This window comes from Microtus oregoni, unplaced genomic scaffold, assembly GCF_018167655.1.
Source record: "Microtus oregoni isolate MIOR12 unplaced genomic scaffold, Mior012 000104F_ref0000108, whole genome shotgun sequence".
NCBI classification, from domain to species: domain Eukaryota; kingdom Metazoa; phylum Chordata; class Mammalia; order Rodentia; family Cricetidae; genus Microtus; species Microtus oregoni.
In genome coordinates this window covers 2,542,916-2,559,830 of record NW_024544718.1, presented here as the reverse complement: position 1 = coordinate 2,559,830, position 16,915 = coordinate 2,542,916, and the positions used below count along the sequence as shown (strand labels likewise).

Genomic DNA, 16,915 nt, shown 5'->3' with positions numbered 1-16,915 from the left:
GCATTGTTTGTAATAGCCAGAACCTGGAAACAACCTAGATGCCCTTCAATGGAAGAACGGATGAAGAAAGTGTGGAATATATACATATTAGAGTAGTACTCAGCAGTAAAAAACAATGACTTCTTGAATTTTGCATGCAAATGGACGGATATAGAAAACACTATCCTGAGTGAGGTAAGCCAGACCCAAAAAGAGGAACATGGGATGTACTCACTCATATATTGCTTCTAGCCATAAATAAAGGACATTGAGCCTATAATTTGTGATCCTAGAGAAGCTAAATAAGAAGGTGAACCCAAAGAAAAACATATAGGTATCCTCCTGAATATTAACCTTCATCAGGCGATGAACGGAGACAGAAACAGAGACCCACATTGGAGCACCAGGCAGAAATCTCAAGGTCCAAATCAGGAGCAGAAGGAGAAAGAGCACGAGCAAGGAACTCAGGGCCATGAGGGGTGCACCCGCACACTGAGACAATGGGGATGTTCTATTGGGAACTCACCAAGGCCAGCTGGACTGGGTCTGAAAAAGCATGGGATAAAACCGGACTCACTGAACATAGCGAACAATGAGGACTGCTGAGAAGTCAAGAACAATGGCTCTGGGTTTTGATCCTACTGCACGTACTGGTTTTGTGGGAGCCTAAGCTGTTTGGATGTTCACCTTACTAGACCTGGAAGGAGGTGGGAGGTCCTTGGACTCCCCACAGGGCAGAAAACCTGGTCTGCTCTTTGGGCTGATGAGAGAGGGGGAGTTGATTGGGGGAGGGGGAGGGATATGGGAGGCAGTGGCGGGGAAGAGACAGGAATCTTTAATAAATAAATAAATAAAAGAAAGAAAGAAAAAAAGAAAAAACATCAAGGACGGCTGAGGAAAAGAAACGGGTTCTCTGCACATTAGCAGAACTTCAGGGTGACTAGGAAGAAGTTGCATAGTGCTTTATTCTGGAGCTTCGTTGTTGGGGGTGAAACAGTGGGGCTGCACCGCCATCTGAAACACCAGCATAGTTGACAGAGTCCTATCTGTATTCAGAAGCCACAGTTCAGGCCCCCTGCTGACCCCGTCCTTAAATAATAAGGGCCTTGCCTTAGGGGATCCAACCCAGTTCTGTTCTAAGTAGAGCTTCCAAGCTTAAACCTAAATACTAACGACGACGGCACCAAGGTTTGTGGGGAAGGAGCACAGAGTTCGTTGACTTCTCATTGTTTTTATTATGGAGTTGATGACCAACTTCCAAGACTCCTAAACTGGGTCATTGTCATAAAGCGCCAAGGCGTGACAGAGCTACCCCCTCTGTTAGTCAGCCTTCACCAGTCCTCTCCTGTCTTCCCTTTACCCAGTCTGTCTTGGTTACATGGGTGGGGGGTTCAGTTGCTGGACTGCCAATTCATTCAGCACTTCTGGCTCGGTTGGCATCTCTTCACATCTTTAAAACCCACCTCTGTCCCCAAATTCTCCCTTCCCTGTGGTTCTCATTGAATCCCTGGGGTCGGGTCCAGGGCAGTGCTGCATATATCATCTGGTTCCTCATCCAATGCCTGAGCTTTCACTTCTGTTTCTTTGCTTACTGTACTGGTTTTGAGGTGCTGGGGATTCAGCCCACAACCTCGCACATGCCAGGTAAGTACTTTATCACTAGGAAGAACCCCAGGCATTAATTTTTTTTTAAGCTGGAGACAGGATCTTGCCAACTTGTCCAGGCTGGATTTGAACTTGTAGTCTTCCCTCTTCAGATTCTAGAGTAAGGGGGGTTACAGGCAACTGCCACAATGTCTGGCTCTTTCCCCATTTCATTCTGACTGGCAACTCCTACTCATATTTTAACTTTAACACGGCTCAGATGTCACTCTCTGATGAAAGATCTAGTCTCGGACAAGGTCTTTCTATAAATTGATGCTGTCATAGCAATTTGCATGTCTCATGTATCACATGTCATTTTCCCAACCCATTTCCATTGAGTTCTTTTTTCTGTGCCAGCACTGTTTTAGGTCATGGGGATACACCAGCGAACACAAAGGAAGAAGAAAAATCTCCATACTCATGGTGTTTACCAGCAGCGATGGAGGAGGCCATGGGAAGAATAGTAAGTAATGAAGTCAGGGAAGTGGCTGAAGACCAGCTTCTTCAAGACCTTTTGCTCTGTGTGGCCTGGGAGTCATTGGGAGCATTTTGAGATGTGATACAACTTGACTCATGGTTACCAGGATTGTTCTAGCTACAACTGGGAATAGAATCTTGGTGGGGGAAGCAAGGACAGAGGCAGAAAGAGCAGTTCCAAGAGTTGTAATGATCCAGTTGAGTGATAATGGGTGCTTAGATAGTAGCTCTAATGTATGGGGATAGTAGTTGGGGTGTAAAGGAGCTGGAGTCTGCATATGTTTTGTTATGATATGTGCATGTATTTGTCATCTACATTAGACTGTGAGTCCATAAGTGCCAGATATTGTTTATTCCTGTATTTCAATGTCCTATACTAACCTTGATACACAGTAGGTATTTGACAGCTGCTGCAAACACTCTCTGGGGGCATCCCCTGAGTGGCCATCCCCTGAACTCTCAGCCAGTCCCTTCATTGCCCTTGGGTGGTTGGTGTGGGGAGGGGGGAGAGAGGGGGAAGTGGTGCAGGAGAATTGTCTATATTCTGTCAATCATGTTATAAATAAACGCTGATTGGCCAGGCAGGAAATATAGGCAGGAAAACCAGACAGGAAGTAGAAATGATGCAATGAGAACAGGAGAATTCTGGGAAGGAGGAAGTTGATTACTCCCATTCCTGCCCAGACCACCAAAGCAGAAGGATGTGATCTGCCTCACTGAAAAAGGGTACTGAGCCACATGGCTAACATAGATCAGAAAAATGGGTTAATCAAGATGTGAGATTTAGCTAGTGAGAGGCTAGAGCTAATGGGCCAATCAGCTTATAATTTATGGAGACCTATGTGTGATTTTTCTCTGGGACTAAACAGCTGGGGTACCGGGCAGGACAAAAACCCCAACAACAAGCAGGTCTGGGCCCCCACTCATGTTACAGGTGGTCTTCAGGGCCCCCCAGTGAATGAGAGAACACAGCCACTCTCTCTCAGAGTGCCAGACTAGTGAATCCTTTTCTGCTCTTCTTTCCCCAACTTCAAGATCTAAAAGTGCCCACCAAGTGTTTGGGGATTCAAATAACACCCCCAGGCATATGTGAAGGGCAACAGGAAATAATCAGAGGAAAGGGGTATCTAGCAGGTTTCCCAGAGAGGATGTCATTGTAGATAGAGCTACAGAGGGCTAAGGCACCATGACAAGAGAGTCCCCAGACCTAGAGACCCACCCTGTCTTCAGTGCTAGCTTCACAAAACCTTTATGATTTTTGAGGTAGATTGTGGAGACTCCAGGGCGGCACAAGAGGGCTTCAGAAGCTCCACCCACCACAACGATCACAGCATTGCCAGAGCCTTTCTGGGTCAGCTTGTGCTTCAGGGCCAACTCACTCACTGGACATATACCTGTGAAACCAAAGAGTCAAGTAGATAGAACGAACTTGGTGCCCAAATGTGGGAGAAGGCTTCTCCCAGGATCTTCCTGCTAGAGACAGTTACTGTCTTCTGTCTTCGGTCTTCATGCCTTGGGTTAGCCCTAGCCTGAGAAGGTATTCTTAGTGGCAGCTGCTTGCTTACCTTGGTAGGACTTTGGACTTCTATGGTAAGGGCTATACTGTTTTTTCCCCTTGCTTTTATTTATAGCTTCTTGTCTTCCGGATGAACCCTTTCCCTTTCTCCCCATAGACTGTAGAGCTACTTACTTTCTGTCCAGGCTGACCACTATGGAAATCCCCCAGAGGTATTTCTTCTGGAGGTAATCAGGCTAGCCACCACCAGTGTGCTTCCTCCCTAAGTGTAAGCTGCTGAAAGGACCCTTTGACTCGGATTTTGGGTGAGCAGGGAGACCAAGCCAAATTGAAAGGTAGATGAACAATGGAATGTGGATGACATTCTGTTGTTCAACAAAAGCTGCAGACATTCATCACTTTGAAATCCCATTTTTGCATTGAATTAATCTTCTGTCCTCTACTGGGATGGCAGAATTTGCATACAAGATCTAGCCATCGAGAGAAACCCTTATACCTGGACATACCAACCTAAGAGGGGCGCTGAACCGTCTTCTGAGATTCCCCTCAAGATAAATGTAGCTTACCTTTAGTTTGCCTTCAGTTGTTTGCTGATGTCCAGAAAGATAAACATTCATCCAGAGAGAAGGGAATCTGTCACAGTGTCCTGGTTTGAAGCCTGGCACTGAGAAGTTGTTCTGAATTCTGATGGGTGATTGTCCTTTATCCTTTGGCATATTAAGCAAGGATGAAGGGATTCCCATGAGATGCAGGACATGGACCAAGATTGTATGTACTAACTGGCATGAGAGACTTCATAAAGTCTTTATGGTGCCTTGGAAGGAGAGCTGAAAGGAGCCAGTTGCCATCTCAGAAAAGAATCTGGTACTATTTCCCCTGTATTTACATTTAGAATGCTGCTTTTACTCTCTGCTTTCCATTTGGGCTTGATTCTGCACTTAGCCTTCTGATTACCCTTTGTAAGGAATCCTGGCAACTCGAGAATGTCTGTAACTTGCCCTGCTGCCCAATCGAACTGCCTCTCATCCTTTGTACAGAAACTGATGCTAGGACACATACTCCCAACGCCAGCTGAACTCTTTAACAAAGTCAACTGAGTTTTCTATCACAAAGCGACTGTGGCGCTTATTGGGGTAGACATCTTGAGTTGGATTTCAGAATGAGATGATTTCTTGTACCTACCCATGGACATTACATACTCTCGCACAATTGGGATCCAGAAGATTCCTTCCAAAGTTGCTAAAAAGGGAGTGATGGATGGGAAAATCCTGGAAAAGCCAGTGGCCTGAGTAGCAAAGTTGACGAAGGCACCAAAAGAGAGAACGCCATGGGGGTGGCTAACGATGATATAGTTCTGCTTGGGAGAAAGGTCATGGGTCTTCACCAGCTGTTAGAGGAAGATTGAGAGAGACTGATCAAGCAGAAGGAAGAAAGGATGTGAAAACTCAGAGCCAAGCCAACAGCCTCTAGATCTTTGCTCATTAGGATGTTATTGTCATGGAGATCTCCAGGGATCGTGGTGCTAAGTGATGCTGGCCTGGGTTTGACACGGTAGAAAAGTATTGCTCACCCGTCTCCCCACCTGCCCATCTATTTTGGATTTATGTTCTACATCAGGCCTCTAAGTGTTCGCTTTCACTGCCAGCTGTCAGAGCCCTTGAAAACCTGGGTCTCCTTATGGACAGGGAGTTCAAGCAATAAGGAGCAAGGGCATCTGGAAGAAAGATGGGCACCCAAAGGAAAGGCACTTAGTTACCTTTACTGGGAAGTAGCTTTGGAAATACTTCCAGAGAGTCCAGTTTCGCACCCAAGCTGAACGCCTACCGTCTGTGGACAGAGGACAAAGAGAAGAACGAGTGAACCATTGCTAGTCCCTCTACCCCTCCCAGAGCTGAAGAAGAGTTTGCCCTTTGTTCCTCAGGCTACAGAAGCAGCCTCATTCTTAGGCACTTAAAGCTTCATGGGGAGCTAGCCAGACCTTTCTCCTCTTCTCCTCATCGTTCCATTCACTTCCCTCTTCCCTGTCCCTGTGACTCCACCCTTAGCACAGAAGGGCCCACAACCCTGTCCACATCTCTTACCTTGGCTGTGTGTGTTCCAGTCACAGACAAGCCAGATTAAGGAGAGCACGGCTAAGGGCCATAGGCTACTGAAGAGCAGGCAATAGGGTATACCTAAGATGGGAATAGCTCCTGAGGAGACACAAACGATACATGCCCTTCAGTTTCGCTTGAGGCTTGATACACCTCTCACAGCCTCATGTCACCTCTGCCTCTCCACTGAGGGAGCAGGCAAGGCTGCTGTGGGGACCTTCTTCTCTTTTCCCCTCAGCCATTGCCTATCTCTTGCTCTGCCTCAGGCTGCTGTCTGGGTCCTTGGATCTGGGTCCTCCTGAAGTCTGAGATGAAGTTCTTAGAGCAGGCCTTCAGCTCGAGTCAAAGGACAGAACTGCTTGGCAAAAGGGAAGAGAAACACATTGGGCTGGTGGCTGATTGTCCTCACCCTGGCAGTTCAGGAAGTTCCTTACAAAAGCTAGATTTTCCTTGTTTTGTTGAACTGATAGGACCACACATTCTGAGGGTAGAGGCCTACCTGCAGTGTCCAGGCAGTGTGACGCTGTGAAGAAAGTGTAGATTAGAAACTGCTTTATTGTATTTATTCTGTTCCCTTCAAAGGCTTCCGAACTGTTTAGAAGAGGGGAGTGTGACTCTGTTAGCAAAGAGACATGAGAGGCTGGAAAATACACACATGTTACGTCTTACAGCAGTATCATAAAACACTGACTTTGTTAAATAAATTTGTTCATTTAATAAAAAACAAATTTATTTATTTTTTTCTCCTGAGATGGAAGCCAGGGCCTTGTTCATGCTAGACAAGTGCTCTACCACGGAACTACATCCTCGGCAGTGGGGTCCACTTTAAATCAGCATAAAGTCTTAGGCCACTTGCTCTGAGTACTCCAAGGTGCAGCTCACAGAGTGCAGCTTACAGAGGCCCTTATGTTGCCAAGACATCAACACAGGCCGGGTATAGCGGTGCATACCTTTAATCCCAACACTCAGGAAATAGAGGCAGGTGGATCTCCACCAGTTTGAGGCTAGCCTGGTCTACAGAGTGAGTTTGAAGACAGCCAGAGCTACATAGCGAGACCCTTTCTCAAACAAACAAATAAATGAAAAAGACACCAAAACAGCAGGTGTGGCTTTGAGATGGTGTCTCAGGGCTAGCCAATCCAGTGCTGCACATTCAGTATGAAGAGGAGAGGGTTTTCTTGTGTTCGCTTCAGCTAGTGCTGCTGTGGTACTGGATACAGCCTTTCCCCAGCTCCTCAAAATGTCTAGGGCGGTGCAGATTTTCTGTCGCCTCTCTGATTCCCACAACAGTCTGCTGTCAGTGTTCCTACACACGGGGAAGGGGAGCTCCCCAGACCATGCCAAGTCCTCTGATACCTCCTCTAAACTTCCTCCCTATTTGACTTTGATGCTTAAGCTAGAACTACCAGGAAACCGTCCACCTCTTCTGATAGCTGCTCTTTAGTTTTCTCCAGTCTCCTGTCTTCTTGTAGACTCCAGCAGACCATGCCTGTATGTCAGCACTGTTTTCTGACCACAAATGTGGGATTTCAAGAGGTAGAAGAGCTGGCGTGTTGGTGCAACCCGGTGATCTTAGCAATGGCAGGAGGACCAAGAATTTAAGGACATCTTTGGATACCTCATGAACCTGGGCTACATGAGACTCTATGTCAAGGAGAGAGAGAGAAAGAGAGAGAGAGAGAGAGAGAGAGAGAGAGAGAGACAGAGACAGACAGAGAGACAGAGACAAAGAGAGTCTCTACATACTGTTGACTGTTCTGGAACTCATTGCATAAACCAGGCTAGCCTTGAACTCACTGAGATCCTCTTACCTCTGCCTCCTGAGTGCCGAATGCCTACTAGGGATTGGAACCAGGGTCTCACAGATGCTATACAAGCACTCTACCACTGAGCTCTGCCCCCAGGATGAAAGTCTGAATCTTCTAAGGATAGCTCCTCTCCTCCTAGGAGTTAGAGCATCCCTCCTGCTCTTAAAAATGTGATGTCCAGTCACCTTTCAGCCCACCCCAACACATGACCCAAATAAAACCTGCGTGAAAAGCAGCTAGAAGGAAAATTTCCCAATATTCTCACTTTGTAGAACTGTGGGGGAATCAACCAAATTCCTTTTGACACAAAACTTTTGGTAGCCTCCGATGGGCATGACCACTGGTTCTCCACTTCAACCAAATCAGGGTCTGTAGGCCCTGACTTGCAAAGCCCTCACAGGAAGAAAGTTATGTGCAAGCAGCCAGTTGCTACCATATAGCAATGGTGTGAACTGTCATGTGGGTACTGGGAATCGAACCCAGATTCTCTGGAAAGAGCAGTCAATGCTCTTAACTGCTGAGTCATCTCTCCAGGCCCCATGATGCTGACTTTGTGAATGAATTGGACCCCTTCTCCTCTTTAGCTTTTTGGGAAGAGTTTAAGTATTGTTGATAGTAACTCTTCTTTGAATGTTTAGTAAATTCAGTGACAATGTCATCTGATCTTGGGCTTTGATTTGTTGAGGTTTCTGATTACTGACTCTTATTAGTAGATGCACATCTTCTGACTTGTATAGTTTATATTTGTTTTTCTGTGATCCATACTTGCTAGGTTGTGTATGTCTAGATATTTATCCACTTTGTTTAGGTTATACAATTTGTTGTTTATATGATATTTCTCATAGAAGTCTCTTGAGATTCCCACTCTTTCTCTGGTGGTAGTTATAATGTCTCTTCAATTTTTAAATTTCACTTAATATTCACTTTTTTGTTGGTTTATCAGCTGAACATTTAATTTTATCTTTGTCTTCAAGAGACTAACTTTTGGTTTTGTTGATATTTTCATTTCATTTATTTTGTACTGATCTCTATTATTCCTTTTTCATTAGTGAATCTGGTTTGTTCTGCTTCTAGTTCCCTTGAGGTATAAATTTAAGTTTCTAGCTATTTGAGATCTTTATCTGTTCTTTAAGTAGGTGCTTATCAACATCAACTTTTTGTTGAATGTATAAGTATTTGATTTGAGCAAGTATTTAAAGGAAGTATTTAATGGTGTTGATTTTTAAATGTCTATTTTCAGTTGCTTCTTTTTTGACCTTCCCTTCCTCCCTTCTTTCCATCCTCCTAACTCTCATCCTCCCTCCCTCCCTCCTTCCCTCCCTCCTTCCTTCCCTCCCTCCTTCTCTTCCTTTCTTTCTCAAATGGGATCTCATTGTGTAGTCAGCCTAGACTGGCCTCGATCTAGCAATCTTTCTACTTCAGTCTGCTGAATGCCTAAAAAACAAACAAAAGAAGAAAAAAATAAAACCAAAAATACACAAGTACATGAATGCATCATAAATTTCTTAGGATTCTTTTCTGGGTAATCATGCTATCTGTAACACTTTACTATCTTGTCTCATTTGCTAGAATTCTTAGTGCATAATCCAAGTAGTGAAGGTGCTTTCCCCTAGAGGTAATTTTTCTTTTTCTTGTGTGTGTGTGTGTTATGAATGCATGCATATGCATATTTACACACGTGCAGGCGAAAGTGTGGGGGTGTATTTGTGTGGGTGCAGGCCCAAGGTTGATGTCATTTGTCTTCCTTGATGGCTCGTAGGGTTTCTCTCTGAACTCAGCAATGTCTATCCGAGCTTGTCAGTGTACTCCAGGGATTTTTCTGTCTCTGCTTCCTGAGTGCTGGGATTCCAGGCAGCGGACACCCCTGCCTGGTCTTAGGTGGATTCCGGGGAGCCAAACTTCAACCCACACGCTTGTGTAGCTAATGCTTTATTCGTGGAACCCTCTCCCCAGCTCCTTTGATTTATTTGATTAATTTCTTAGGTTTTTGAGACCATAATATAACTGTCTAGAACCACTGAGTTAGAAGCATGGCTTCCCTTGAGTCAGTTAATGATCTCTCCCAGTTCTGCTATCGCTCAAATGATTCTGCTCCCCACTTCCAGGCGACCACCTGCTCAAAGCCATCATTATCTCTCTAGGTGAGTCTGCATGTCTTTGAAGCCAATTGCCTGCTTTCCCTTGGATCTGGGTGTAGTCAGTAGAGTGAATTTAAATCTGATTCTATCACTGTGCAGCACATAGCAGGGACATGTGTCAAAAAGGCATGCCCATGACTTGGTGAGTACTTATTGGTTCTCACTTAGCTATAAATATAGAAAGGTAAGAGAATAAATGGTCTAGGCATGGTGGCGTGTGCCTATAATTGCAGCTCTGGGGAGGCAGAGGCAGAATTTATGTGTTAGGAAAGTGTCCATTTTGAAAGAAGCCCAGCCTCCAGGGTTTGGTCTAGATGGCGGGCGCTTTGAGATCCAGTCCCCGACTTTTCCATTGTACTGTGTTTCAGGCCCTTCAGCTCATTCTGATATTAGGATTCAGGGCTTCTCCACCGGCATGCCATTTCCTTAGCTGTTTGCCTGGCTAGCTCTGAATCACTTTTCAGACCTCAGGATAAATGTCATATGTTCAATGGTTTGAGGCCACCTTTGACATTTTTCCTTCTCCTAAATAAAAAATTTCTGCCACTCATCCCCCTCTCTCCATCTCCATTGCTACTGCTGTGCTGGGAGGGGGAATTCCTTCCCATCTTCCCTGTAGCCTTCTGTCTGCTTTCAGCTGCTGGGAACTCCCTTCCAGTTTTCGGAACTGCGCCTCGACATTTTTAAAATGCATTTCCATGTTCGCCTTTTCCAAAACCCATCAATGTGCTGCTGAGCAAATCAAGTCGCAGCATATTTACGGAGTTCTCTCCTGATCAGACTCAAGTATTTCTTAGCCCTGTCTCGCAGTATCTGCCCTCACACTTCCCGTGCTGGTTCTCAGAGTGTCGTCCTCTCACCACTCGCAGGGACAGCAGGGGATATGAGAGGGTGGCATATCGTTGGGATGCTTTCTTGAACATAGAACGACTAAAGGTGAATTCATTGTAGCAATAAAGACTTCAGCTCAAAAAAGAATTCTGACTACAGAAATTATTCACTTAATGAAAGCATTATGTTGAGTAGCGTAGATGGTATACATAGCTGTGGAATGAACCAGAAGGCTGAAGCAGAGGAATCGGGTGCCCAGGCAGCTCAGTCAGTCCTCACTCAGCCTTCGACCACACCACATCAGTCCACTTCTATGTAAGCAGCCGTTCTGTTCTTTTATTCTGATTACCTTCGCTCCAACTTTCTGCCCACCAAATTTCCGTCATCCTTCAAGGCTTACCTTAAAAGATACTTCCTTGAAGATATCTTTGATGATTCCCCAAGCAGAATTAAAAATTTCCTTCTCGGCACACTTGCAACATAATACTCGTGCCTCTGTCTGTTGCTGTCTTATTGTGTTTGCTTGTGAGTACCACATCTGTCTGTCTCTCTCCCCAGAAGACAGCTATAGCATATTGCCCAGTACAGGGCGGTGACTCAGGCTGAGCTGTTGCTACATAGAATTGTATAGTAACCTGGATTTCCACATTCTCCAAGTGGCAGGTGAAAGTTAACTGGATGAAAAGCACCTGTGACCTTATTCTCACCAAGGAAACGCCTTCGACGGCTCTGTGTGCTTGTCAGGCTAGAGCGACCAGCTGTTCTCAGTATTAGCCCAAGTCCCTTCTAGGCAGAAACAGTACGCTTCAGGGCGATGGCCAAAGTCTGAGTGTTGGCGGTTGGCCCAGTGCTTTCAGAAATCCAAGAACGTAGTGAGATTAACCAAAAAAAAAAAAAATTTGTGCTTCTTTTGATTTTTTTTTTTGGAACTAAATCAATGATAAATACTACTTGTCAGAGTAGATGTGATTAAAATAATTGAACAAGCATTGGCCGAGCCTACCCCTTAGGAAATCTCTGTGCTAAATCAGGAGGAGAAGGTCAGGGACAGGAAGAGAAAGGCGAAAGGAATAACTGTGGAAGTGGAAATAAGCCGGGCCTGAGATGGGGAGTGCTGAGCAGGGATTAGGAGACACTGCTAGTCGGCATCCTGTGTGCACTAGCACACTGAGAACCTCACTTTACAGGTGATGGGATGAAGGCTCAGAGAAGACACACATCTTCATTCCAAGTCTTGAGAAAAAGGAGATTACATCTGTTGGGTCTCGATTAAATATCTGACACTTATTATGTGACAAGGGCTATTTTAAGAGCTTCTCGGTGTTAACTCACATCAATAGACATAGAAAACAAAGTTCTTGCCTTCCAGAACCTCTAGTTCTTATGTGAAAGATACCTCCCAAGATGAAGTTCAGCTGCTAGAGGAAATGAGCACGGAAGATCTTGAGTAAAGTCCTGGAAACAGTAACGTCCCAGGGCTTTGAGTAACATCCTGACTGGCTGAAGTACATAAAGCAGCCATGAAATGGGTTGGGCCTGGGAAGCAAACTGCAGAGATGAGCCCCAATACTAAAGGCCATAAGCCAGGAAAAGATAAGAAGCAGATAAATGGTAAGGAGCCCATTAATTGCAGGAAGAGTTTGGGGTAAGTGCGGGAACAGGAGAAACTGTAGGCAGGGAGTTGGGAGAAGGGGTTCTGTATTCATATGACTGGGAGTGGAAATCTGAACAGGGCTATGGTTTCTCCAACCAACTTGAAAACTGCCATGAAAGTCAAATGTGATGATACATGTCTGTCATCCTAGTGATTGGGAAGCTGGGATTTATAGTGAGCCCTTGTCTCAAGATAAAACAAAACAAAAAAAGAAAGAAACGAGAAGCAAAGAAAAGAAAAGGGAGAAAAAAAGATGCCACGGAGATTGAGAGTTTCCAGGTGAGTGCAGTTAATTGGATATAGGAATGCTAGGGCATAGCGAAGGATCTCTTGCCTGGGCCTGCAGGCATGCATCAAATGTGCTCAGTTTCCTAGGACCCCATTATCATTCTTTTTGAAGCTACAATGAAATCAGAGTCTCGGTTGCCTGAGTTTGAAACACATCCTGTCTCGGTGGTTCAAATGGCAAGGCTGACAGTCTTAAGAGGCTCTACAGTGGTTTGAAGGTATGCCTGAAAGTTCGTGTGTTGGAAACCAGAGTGATGTCCAGGTTTTAAGAGATGGGACCTTTAAGATAGATTAATGCTGTTATTTCTGGAGCGGGCTCCTGATAAAGATGAGTTTTACTTTCTCTTGCTCCTCACTTTTTCGCGTCCTCTCTCACTCTTCCAAATTCTGCCAGGGGAAGAAGACACAAGACAGCCCATTCCTGACTCTAGCACCTTGATATTGGGCGCTCCACTCTCCAGCACCCTAGGCAAAATACTATTATGCATGAGTTGCTCAGACTGTGGTATTTTGCTATAGCAACAAAAAATAAAGACAGATGGGACAGTGGAGCTTCAAATGATGTCAGTTTCTATAATAAAAAGGGAGAAAATTACCATGGGTTGAGTAAGTTCTCACTTTGCTGGATTGCAGAGCAGCTGTAAGAGTCAGGATGTACTGTTTCTATGGGAGAGGGGACTGTCTGACTTGCTCGAGGGCACAAGAAAACAACTGTCTTTCCTGCATGGGATCTTGTAGCAAGTAAGAGGCAGAGCTGATCTGCCTTACACCCAAGACTATGTCCTAATCTTTTGTAGTACCACAAACCAGAAGAAGACAAGCACCCACACAGGAGGACGACTAAAGTGGTGGTGGTGGGGGGGGCAAACACGTGGAGCGAATGGTTTCTCTCGAGGAAGATGAAATCTAGGAAGAAAATATATTTAATGTCAAGTTTGCGCCTATGAAAAAGAAAAGAACCAATTCTTGCTCTCATGGAGCTCATTGGCTAGAAGGGGATAAATGGGGTCTGCACCCAGTAAAGCTCTTGAATGTTACAATTTAATGGACAAAGGGTAGTGGTCCTGGTTAAATACTACATACCTTAATAAACAACTTTTTTCTGTCACTGTCTTTGTTTAGAGACAGGATCTTGCCATACAGTCCTGACAGGCCTGGAGCTCAGAATGTAGCCGAGGCTAGACTCAAACTGATGGCTCAACTGGCCAAATGCTGAGATTACAGGCTTGAGCCACCAAGACTAGATGGGTCACAACCTCTTGAAATGTCTTGATTTGGACACCATACTTTTCCACTTCAGTGCTCTCCACAATGCCATAGTGAAAAGCGGGGTTTCCGGCTCCTCGTTTGAAAGTTAATTCAACTTCTGTAACTAAAATAGAATGTTGTGGGTTTAATTTTTTAAGATATAAGAAATGCTATCCAGTTTATTTTTGAAAAGTGCCTTAAGCCTTCAGAAGTGACACAGTCTAGAAAGCAGGACAGAGAAGATAGGGTTCAAGTACTGTCCCTCAGGAGAGGCACTGACAGTCTAGGAAGGCCACTCATCATCCAGACAAAGAACTAGGCAGAAGTTAGGGGTATGCCCTCATCCCCATGAGTAGATTGCTTGAAATACAAGCTTCACACAGGGGGATGAGCTGATTCAGGGTCAGAGGCACAGAGTGGAGATGATCAAGGATGCCCAGATCACTAAACTTGTACACCATCAAGCTAGCCAAAGGAAACAATCATTTTTGAGTGTGAAAGGTATATGATCAGTTTTTAAAAAGTTCTTGGCCTGGGAATCTCGTTCAGTGTGAACATGAGATCTTGGATTTAGTCCCCAAGACTGAAAGGATGGAAGGAAGGAAGGAAGGAAGGAAGGAAGGAAGGCAGGCAGGCAGACTTGTGGGATCATGCAGCAGAATAGATTGGAGAGGGTGGAGACTAGAAACTAGAAGACTAGAACTATTTTTCATAGCTCCGAGAGATGGCAACTCCAAACCCAGAAGTGTAGTTACTTTTTCGTACTGTTTGGCTCTTTGCTCTTTATTTTTTGGGGGCCCACCATCCTTCTCCCAAATAAACACATGGAGGCTTATTTCTTATGAACCCCAGCTTATTTCTTTGTTTTCTTTTATCTGTGTGAGGATGTTGGCTCCCCTGGAACTGGAATTATAGATAGTTGTAAGCTTCCATGTGGGTGCTGGGAACAGAATCCTGGGTCCTCTGGAAGAGCAGCCAGGCCTCTTAACCACGGAGCCATCTCTCAAGTCCAGTTTGGTTTATTTCTAGACAGCTTTCCTTAAATTATCCCGTCTATCTTTTGTCTCTGAGCTTTTACCTTTCTTTACTTCTTACTTCGTGGCCAACTGTGTGGATGCATGGCTGGCCCCTGATGTCCTCTTCTTCTTTCGCTTACTGACCTTCTCTCCTATCTATTCTCTCTGCCTGCCAGCCCTGCCTATCCTTTCTCCTGCCTAGCTGCTGGCCGTTCAGCTCTTTATTAGACCAGTCAGGTGTTTTAGACAGGCAAAGCAACACAACTTCACAGAATTAAATAAGTGCAACAGAGCACAACACATCTTTGCATCATTAAACAAATTTCTACAGCATAAACAAATGTAACACATCTTCAAATAATATTCCACAATAATGAAGAGACATGTAGAAAGCAAAGCTCAGAAAGAAAGCTGGACTTCAGAGGGCTATCCGAGCTTCCGTTTTCTCTAACTCATCTTCCCATCCTCTCTTCTCACTCTCTCCATCCTACTTGTCCCTTTGCTTTTTTGTCCTCAATTTCCCGTCTTCCCTATTTCCTCACCTAACATCCTGCGGGAGTTGATATTGGCTATGAGTCATCCCCAATTCTCTTAGCTTCTGAGCTTATTATCATCTTACTGGGTGTGGAATGAAACCTCACGACAGTTTTGATTTTCATTTTCCTAATGACTAATACCACTGAGTATATCTGCATGTATGTCTTGACTTGTTTTAGACAGATTATTGTTCTATTTGTATAACATTTTCTTTCTGTTCTTTTGAGAATATCATTCCAAGAGAATCACCAAGGAGGCTCAGAGCATGACAGAAGGGATGAAGGGATAGAGGAGATAGAGATAGAGATAGAGGAGGGAGGGAGACTTTTCCGTGCAGAGCACTGCCTGTGGCCCTAGCTAAGAAGATGATGATGTGAACTCTTATAGGAGTCCCAAACTTGGCCAAAGTCACAGTGATCTGATGTACTCCACGCTGATGCACTCCAGGACCCACGACCTTTTCATCATGCCAGCCTGTTTTTCCTTCCGGCCTCCTCAACCTGCTGCCAAGATTTTCTTCACTTGGCACCCTCACATTCCTCTCTTGTGACCCCTTCACTTATTACAGTTCACATTACATTATAGTGATTTGTGTTTCTGCACAGTCCTAGCGCATGAAATGTGTACAGTGGTGGGAACATCTGTTTCTGTCAGTTGATCACAAGATTCTATAATCAGCTCATTGTTACAGTTCAGCAAAGGCAACTCAAGGTCTTATAATGAATCTTTCCCCTATAACTATTGATGAAGAGATCTGAATATATTTGGCACCTCAGTAGACACTATACTCTACTGGATGATTGCTTTGATAATCTGCAGGACCCAGGATTCTTGAAAGAACAGAAAGAAAACGTTATACAAATGGAAGGATAATCTGCCTAAAACAAGTCAAGACAGAGGGCCAAGACACACATGCAGACATGGTCAGTACCATTAGTTATTGGAAAATGCAAGTCAAAACCATGGTGAGGCTTCATTCCACATCCAGTAAGATGCTCAGAAGCCCGGAAACCGAGAGAATTGGTGATGGTGCCGAGTAAGTTAAGGAATCTAAACCCTTATGTACCACCATCATGAGACAAAGAAAATGGTGCAGCCGTTGTGTAGATCAGGTTGGCAGCTTTCCAAAACCAGCACCAAATATAATGTCATACAGCCCATAAATCCCCCTTTTTTGTATATCCTAAAGGTTAGAAAGCAGGGTTTCAAAGAGGTTGTTACACACTTATACTTAAGACAACATCATTCCTAATAGCCGAGAGGGAAAAGTGCATCAATGGGTGAGCGAATACACAACCTTTAGTGTAGCCAGGAAAGGGATACTTGATTTTTATAAAGGAAGGAAGTTCTGACATGTGCTACCTACCACAGGAATAAACTTAAAGACTTTATGTTATGTGACATCAGCTAGTGACGAGAGTGACTAGGACATGATCGTCTAGAACAGGGAAGCTCATGTGAACGGAAACTAGAATGGTGGTTTCCAGAGCTGGGGTGGGAGTAGGGCCTAGGGATTCAAGGTTTGATGCGTATGGAGTTTTAGTTTAGGAAGATGAAAAGTTTTGGACATGGCTGCAGAACACTACAGAACACTGTGTAACACAGTAGTTAGTACAACTGAACGCTTAGAACAAGGAATTCTCGTCTCTCTATATTTGTTATAAGAAAAAAGCTTTAACAATGCAG

At 44.6% G+C, this 16,915-nt stretch overlaps 1 protein-coding gene across 1 annotated transcript in view; it reads right to left on the bottom strand.

Moving 5' to 3' along the window:
* The window catches only part of LOC121443321 (acyl-CoA wax alcohol acyltransferase 1-like), a 53,654-nt gene that overhangs the window by 32,589 nt on the left and 4,150 nt on the right, over positions 1 to 16,915 (bottom strand). The window contains exons 2-5 of the mRNA XM_041645039.1: positions 5,698 to 5,808; positions 5,373 to 5,443; positions 4,799 to 5,003; positions 3,320 to 3,494 (exon numbers count right to left, since the gene is read on the bottom strand). Of these exons, the coding sequence (XP_041500973.1) occupies positions 3,320 to 3,494; positions 4,799 to 5,003; positions 5,373 to 5,443; positions 5,698 to 5,808 (562 nt within the window). The remainder of the gene's footprint in view (positions 1 to 3,319; positions 3,495 to 4,798; positions 5,004 to 5,372; positions 5,444 to 5,697; positions 5,809 to 16,915) is intronic.